The following is a 7,762-nucleotide window of genomic DNA, read 5'->3' on the forward strand; positions in this document are numbered from 1 at the left end:
TGTAGATATTTAAGTAATACCCAATTTCCCTAATCTCTACTACACTACTTTTCCCCATTTCAAAACGTATAGCATTGTGTTCTGTAAATGAGAAAAGTCCAATCGATTATACATAACAAGTTGTTACTAGGAAACTGTCCAAAGATAGATAGTTTATTGTATATTTTTTTCCTATTTGACTGTAATGTGTAATGTCAATGATCATGTCCAAGAGTGCAATTGACTTAACCAAGTCTGTGCTATCAAAAGGAATAATCATTATACAATTAGTTTTGTCTGACAAGTGTAATATCCTACCTTAACATCTGGGGGCGCTCCCCTCAAACAGTAGAACGTCACAATGCCCCATGCACATGAAAGTAGCAGTTTTTCTCATTCACAAGGATTTTATTTTTGCACGTAGTCTTTTACTGTGTTTTGCTTTCCAAATTGCCTAATAAACTAAACTCATTATTTTGCATCCCATTATTCAATTGGAGAAAATAGAGAAAATTGCTAAATTGGCAACACACACACCACAGGAGGTTGGTGGCACCTTCATTGGGGAGGACGGGCTCGTGGTGATGGCTGGAGTGGAATAGGTGGAATGGCATGAAATACATCAAACGCATGTTTTCCATGTGTTTGATGTCATTCCATCTGTGCCGTTCCAGCCATTATTAGGAGCCGTCCTCCCCTCAGCCTCCGCCACTGATACACAAACAGCTTTCTCTCTTAACATTTTTATTCAAATGATCTCATCAGAAAATAACCATAAGAAAAGTTCAACACAATCTTAAAACTTGGAGCAACATTCACAGTGTAGAAAACAGAGAGAGAGAGAGCAAGTTTCAAACCCTGCCTCGACAATATATTATACTGACTTAAAATCACACTTCATTTAACTCTTAACACTTCATTTAACTCTTAAATAACACACATGGTCCAGTTCAAGTTTCTCTACAGTTTAAAGGCACTGTATAAATTATTTAGACATTTGCAAAATATTGAACCTGATTGTGACAAACTTTACAATTCACAAAGTTGTCAAAGTATTTTTAAATTAAATCAAATACGGGACAAACCACAATAGAAGAAAACCTGAAGAAAACGTATGGCGATACTTAACTGTATCTCAATTTAAAGGAAAATTCCACACAGAAAATATTTGTAGGTATTTGTTTCATTAGTCGATTGTTGATATCGTCCCAAAATGTTCTGCTTGTCAGAATTTCGGGACTAAAGCATTTACAGCACTTAACCTTTCAAGATATGTAACTTTCAAAATGGATGCAAAATGCATCATTACTGGGATGATTTCTGTATTTTGAAAGTTCCATATCTTTCAGACTGATATGTCTTTGTCCATGTCTGTCGGGAACCGTATTCCATTTTGTCTCAATGAACAGACACAGTAGGTATAACAAGTGTAGGCCTTCATATCCTCCAGTTATACACAAAAACACTGTGTAATGAAATATACATTCAAAGTTAAACTATCCTAATTAAACCAACCTGAGGATTACTTCTAAACTGCTACATCTAACAATGGCAGACATGTTCCAAGGCACTTTGCATCTAAAAATGTAATATGCCTAACACTCTACAGACTCAAATGAAATGTTAAATCAAATGATTATATTACTATTTGGAGTACAGCTACATGGAACATCATGGAACCAGAACCAGAACAAATACTAATATGGATGACTTTCAGTTCACTATATCACAGAGTCTGACTTCTACAATAATGACTAGAAAGAAGGCTGTGTTTATTCCCGCGATGAAAAACAAACACATTTATTCTCTACTGCAAATAAACCAAAGGGTGAAAGATAGATAAATATCTTTTTAACACAAATCTTTGGTGACCGGTTTTCATTTTCACAAATGTAGTACATTAACACTGGAACCTTTTTAAACTACAGTATTGTTTATACTATGTACAGAATCAAACATATTGCTAGATTGTATATAGCCTCGTTATTGTTATTTTGTTGCGTTACTATTTCCTTTAGCAAATATTTGTCTTTCTTTTTAACTCTGCATGGTTGGGAATGGGCTCGTAAGTCAGCATTTCACGGTAACATGTATTACTGTATATGGAGCATGTGACCAATAACATTTAATTTGATTTGTAGCAATGAGTTTTAGTCCAAACAATTCTCAGAGAATCGCTCTTCTCTCCAGGTCCAGTGCATTTCACCGTGTGACTTCCATCCGATATGTCATTTATTCATGTCTCTTTCGTTGAGTAGTCCTTGGCAAGCTCAGATCACTCAGTCTGTAGCACACACGCAACGCTGTCCACCATCTCAACTTGACAGTACCGAATGATGAGTATAGGTCAGAGGTCACTCTGTAGCTGAGGGGTCAGTTAGTGCACCAAGTAGACTCTCCTCTGCCAGCTGAGACAGGTACTTCTGTGAAGAGCACAAATATAAAAGTTAGCTTTGTGTACGTAGTTGTAGAGTTCCCCTTTAAGTGGGATATTCAACTGCCTTCAAATACTTAGACGATAACACGGCTATCTGCGTTTCACCCTTATTTCGCTTCCCACTATGATACACTATAACTCCATCCGACTTCCTGTGAATTTTAAAATAAGGAGACCCGATTTATCTGTATTGAGTTTCTTATGCATATTCCGCTATAGAAACTCCTCAGCCAGAGCTACTGCTGTTTGACACAATAGTGAAGGAGGGAGACCTCAGAGAGTGGAATGTTCTGAGAGAGAGGCAGGTGCTTCCTGAACAGACATTAACCTGTCTAGTTTCTACATTCACTGTATTTCCCCAGTCCTGTTAAAGGCCAAAACCATCAGCAGCAGCCCGCTCTCGGCTAAGCGGGTAGCAGCAGGGAGCCCCCACACACACAATCACACACGCAATCACACACACAAAACCCCTCAGCTTTTGACGGACAGCGCAACTGTTCTTGAGGTTTTTTACCCTCGCAATGTAATCCATCAAATGTGAAGGAATCTTTTCCCCTTCTGGCTGCTTTCAGCTGTGCAGCTTTGCATGTGTGTGGGGTGTTAGCGTGCGAGTGTGTGTGTGTGTGTGTGTGTGTGTGTGTGTGTGTGTGTGTGTGTGTGTGTGTGTGTGTGTGTGTGTGTGTGTGTGTGTGTGTGTGTGTGTGTGTGTGTGTGTGTGTGTGTGTGTGTGTGTGTGTGTGTGTGTGTGTGTGTCTGGATGGGCATTGGGCACTAATAGGTAACCTAATACAACTCCCAGTACTCAACACTGTGAGGGGGCCTTCCTGTAGTCAATGGGCTGCCCCTTCCACTGCCTGTTCACAGCCGCCCAGAAATACCCTGGTCTGCTGAACCAACCAGCCTATTGGGAATGAACCTTCAGAATGTTATTACTTTACTTGAAGAGCACAATGGGTCTAACAAATGTAGGACTTTCTATCCGCTAGTTAGTCTACACGTTGCCTGTGTACAAAGGAGGTCCCCAAGGACTGGAGCAGCTGGGCCCATTAGAAGGGAGCCTTTAGGAAGTAAAGTCATGGATAGACTCCCATGGGTGCCACACTAACACCCTCTACTCTACTCACTCATCAAAAGTCTCCTTTTCTGACACCCCACTGTAGGGGACCACAGTTTTGACGTGTGTGTGTGTAATAGAGATAGTGAGTGACTGATCTCTGTATCTCGTGTTCTGTCCCATGGTTGTGTATGTGTGTGTGTAATAGAGATAGTGAGTGACTGATCTCTGTATCTCGTGTTCTGTCCCATGGTTGTGTGTGTGTGTGTGTAATAGAGATAGTGAGTGACTGATCTCTGTATCTCGTGTTCTGTCCCATGGTTGTGTGTGTGTGTGTGTAATAGAGATAGTGAGTGACTGATCTCTGTATCTCGTGTTCTGTTCCATGGTTGGGTAACATGTGCCACACTGTAACTCAACTCTAAAGACATTTTTCTGAACTTTGGTCTCACAATGATGTCACTGAGTTTCCAAGCTTTCCCTGTAATAACTATTACATATGTTCATGACTCTTCTGCAAGGGGTAGTGTAAGTTAACGATGGAGAGGGTTAGTGTTTCCTGCTATCAAAATCATCATCATCATGATCATCATCGTTCATCCCCTTCCTTCTTTCTCTTTCTCTTTCTCCTCCTCCTCCTCCTTCTTCTCTTCCTCACCCTTCTCCTTCTCCTCCTCCTCCTTCTCCTCCTGCTCCTCCTCATGCTCCTCCTCCTCCTCATCCTCCTCCTCATCCTTCTCCTTGTCTTCCTCCTCCTCCTGCTCCTCCTCATGCTCCTCCTCCTCATCATCCTCCTCCTTATCCTTCTCCTCTTCTTCCTCCTCCTCCTCCTGCTCCTTCTCATGCTCCTCCTCCTGCTCCTCCTCCTCCTGCTCCTCATCCTTCTCCACGTCCTCCTCCTCCTCTTCCTCTTCCTCATAACCATGTCTAATTAGAATGACCTATGTTAATAGTAAATGTGTTGCTGTACCTGAAGGTTCCTGTAGTGGACAGTACTACGACAGTGAGAGGTCTTGGCTGTCTCCTCGCTGGTGTAGAACAGGCCACACAGCTTACAGTAGAACCCCGTACTAGGCACGATGAACTCCACCCCTAGAACAACAACACACCAATCAGAAAACTGCTAATACACCTCTAGAACAGCACAAACCAATCAGAGAACAGAACATGTACCCCTACAGCAGCCGCAGACCAATTAGAGAAGAGAATCCTCCGATCATACAACAGCATCAGACCAATCAGAACACAGCCCATGTACCTCTAGAACTCGTTTTAAAAGTTGTTACAAATCTGATTAGATTGTTACTGCACAAGGACTAGAGTAACGTAATGTAGTGTTACCAATGTAACTGATTGGCTAGAGAGGTTACCCAGGGCCAACTCCCAGGTCTGAAACAGACACGTTTTCAAAGGCAGCTAGGAGGATAGTCAACGGGGCAGCATGGCCCCTCTCCCCCTCATCAGTAGCCTCGTTGTCAGTGTGACAGAGTGAAGTTGTTAACTCTTCAAGCTGATCTAGATCAGCTGCACTGTCACTGTCTCTCTCATGGGAGAACACAACACAACACAACACAACACTGCAGCCAGACACTACTCAATTGTGAATCTATCTCAGCCATGCTATCAGTGACCGTAGCATTTGGCTGTGAAACACACATACACACACACGGTGCACATACACTGACACACACCCACGTACACACCCACACACACACACACACACACACACACACACACACACACACACACACACACACACACACACACACACACACACACACACACACACACACACACACACACACACACACACACACACACACACACACACACACACACTGTGCACATACACACACACACACACTCGAAGGCCATCATAGTCCACTCATGTGTAGCGTTCACCAACGAGGCACAGTAGGTCATGTGTTGTGTGTGCCTATGTCATGCCAGGCCTAAATAAACACATCTCAGGGGTGCGTTTAACACCTTGCTCTCAACAAGTGGCCAGCTGAAGCTACCACATGCGCTCTTTCACTCCAGGCACAGATAGCATTGGTATAACAGGTTGTTGATTAATAATCATATTATATTCAATAAGATTTATTTGTCCCCAAGGCCAAGGGGCAATTTTTACTGGGCTTAAAATTATATTGCAGATCGCATACATACAACAACAATACTTCATGTAAATAAAAGTCATTTGGTCCTTACCCAGAGGGATGCTGTGTTCACTGATAATCTTCTCCTGCCCTCTAGAAGGTGAGGGAGCCCCTATGTCTATCAGGTTTATAGGACGTGGGACATGTGTTGAATTCTGGATGACTGTAAATGAGAAGTGAACATAAGTTACCTATAAAATCTAGAAGAATAACATCTGTACAATAATAAACAGGAAACATGGATGACGATTCAGAATCCCGATACTGGCTTATTTGATCAGGAAGTCAAATTCTGGACATATTATTTCATCGTGAGAGCAAATGTTCTGTACCTCTAGGAGTCTCAGCCTTGTGCTGCTGTATGTCTGGCTTCATGACCGTTACTTCCCTCCCCACGTCCTCCATCTGGTGTATTACATCCTGGGTCTTGCTGCTTTCACACGCGCCAGCGTGATTGGTTAGCGCCAGCTCCTGCGTCGGCGCTCCACTCTTCAGTACTTCAACTTCCAAACACGTCTCTTCCAGGGCTGCCTTGAACTCCGGGTTGGGGAAATCATCCAGATCTGAACTGAGCTGTTCTGAGGCTACTGGGATGGGTGGCTGTGGCTGTGACTGTGGCTGTGGCTGTGGCTGTGGCTGTGGCTGTGACTGTGGCTGTGGCTGTGGCTGTGGCTGTGGCTGTGGCTGTGGCTGTGGCTGTGGCTGTGGCTGTGGCTGTGGCTGTGACTGTGACTGTGGCTGTGGCTGTGGCTGTGGCTGTGGCTGGCTGTGGCTGTGACTGTGACTGTGGCTGTGGCTGTGACTGTGGCTGTGGCTGTGGCTGTGACTGTGGCAGTGACTGGTCTGTGGGGCTGGGGTTTGTGCTAATCTCCCCATCTTTCTGCTCTGTAGGTATAGGATCCACCACCCCACCTACCCCACCTCCTCTACCCAACTCGGTATCCTCTCTCTGGGCTAACTCCTTCTCAGAGCAGGGCCTGGGACTGGGAGTGGAGGTTGATCGTGGAGCCTCTCCCTCCTCCTCCTCCGTAGGATCCTTTTGGAGGTCTGAGGCTGACACATCCTCGTCATCCTGCAGCTCAGGGAGGTCCGGTTCGATGATGGAGTCGTCCTCTCCTACCTCGTCCACTGTGACCAGCTCCTCCATGTTCTTGGGGTACCAGCACTCACCCTCTGTGTCGTCCCCACTCTCCCACTCCTCCGCCTCGCTGTCTTTTTCTCTCTCATGCTTGCCACTTCGTTGAGGAGAAACAGACTTCTCTTTGGATCGCTGATCCTCAGCGGGTTGTCCCTGTAATGATACGGCATTTGTTTATAAATAAGATATACTGTACACATCCAACTTCTGATTTACGTATTAATCTTACTTACTAATAAAATAAAATCCTATCACTCACGTTATTTTCAGTCATCTCTATTTCCGGTTTCTCCTGGTGTCTCATGGTGGGTTTCTTGCTCCTTCTCCATGTCGGGGAGCCTCCTCTCTGTCTTCTGTCTTCTCCTGTCCTGGTGGGTAGAGACTCCTCTCCCAGCTCTGACTCTGAGTGTCTGGATCTGTGGTAGTCCCCTCCATCCCTCCTCTTTGACTTGACTCTCCCCTCCTCATGTCTCTGGTACTGTGGCCTCAGGGGCTTCTCTGGCCTATACACGTGCTGTGTTTTGTAGGAGTCCTCATCCGTGTTCCTGTACGAAGAGAAGGGGGGCATCCCCTGAGGGCTACACCGCGGGTGGGGGTACCAGTCCCCCCCCCTCATCCCCTCCCCTCTTCCTCCTCCTCTTTGGTCCGCTGATCTGGGACTGATCCGCTCGGAGGGTTTCAGGTACGGCTTGTTCCGACGATCCTGCATCCTCCCGTTCAGCCTGTCGTCATCCACTGTACCTCCGTTCCTCCATGGCACCTCGTCCCTTTCCCTCTCTTGTTCTCTGTCCTCGTCCCCCTTTCTCATGTGTTTGGCGGTCCAGGAGCCCCGTTCCGGGCCTCCTCGGCAGGGTGCCCCCTGCGGGCTGTGGGCTGAACTACAGGAGGTAAAGCTGGGGCTGTGGGAGCGAGGGCTCAGAGAGCGGCTGATGGGACTACGGGACCGCGCTCTCTCTGGCATGTAGCTGGGAGGAAATAATATCATTAACATGCAG

General features: G+C 45.4%; 1 protein-coding gene across 1 annotated transcript in view; it reads right to left on the reverse strand.

Annotated features, from left to right (window-relative positions):
• Positions 1-233: 233 nt before the first annotated feature.
• The window catches only part of rbm20 (RNA binding motif protein 20), a 92,255-nt gene continuing 84,726 nt past the window's right edge, over positions 234-7,762 (reverse strand). The window contains 6 exon segments of the mRNA XM_052500851.1: positions 234-2,402; positions 4,441-4,562; positions 5,682-5,792; positions 5,962-6,395; positions 6,397-6,920; positions 7,027-7,732. Of these exon segments, the coding sequence (XP_052356811.1) occupies positions 2,334-2,402; positions 4,441-4,562; positions 5,682-5,792; positions 5,962-6,395; positions 6,397-6,920; positions 7,027-7,732 (1,966 nt within the window). The 3' untranslated portion in view covers positions 234-2,333.

This window comes from Oncorhynchus keta, unplaced genomic scaffold, assembly GCF_023373465.1.
Source record: "Oncorhynchus keta strain PuntledgeMale-10-30-2019 unplaced genomic scaffold, Oket_V2 Un_contig_1204_pilon_pilon, whole genome shotgun sequence".
NCBI lineage: Eukaryota > Metazoa > Chordata > Actinopteri > Salmoniformes > Salmonidae > Oncorhynchus > Oncorhynchus keta.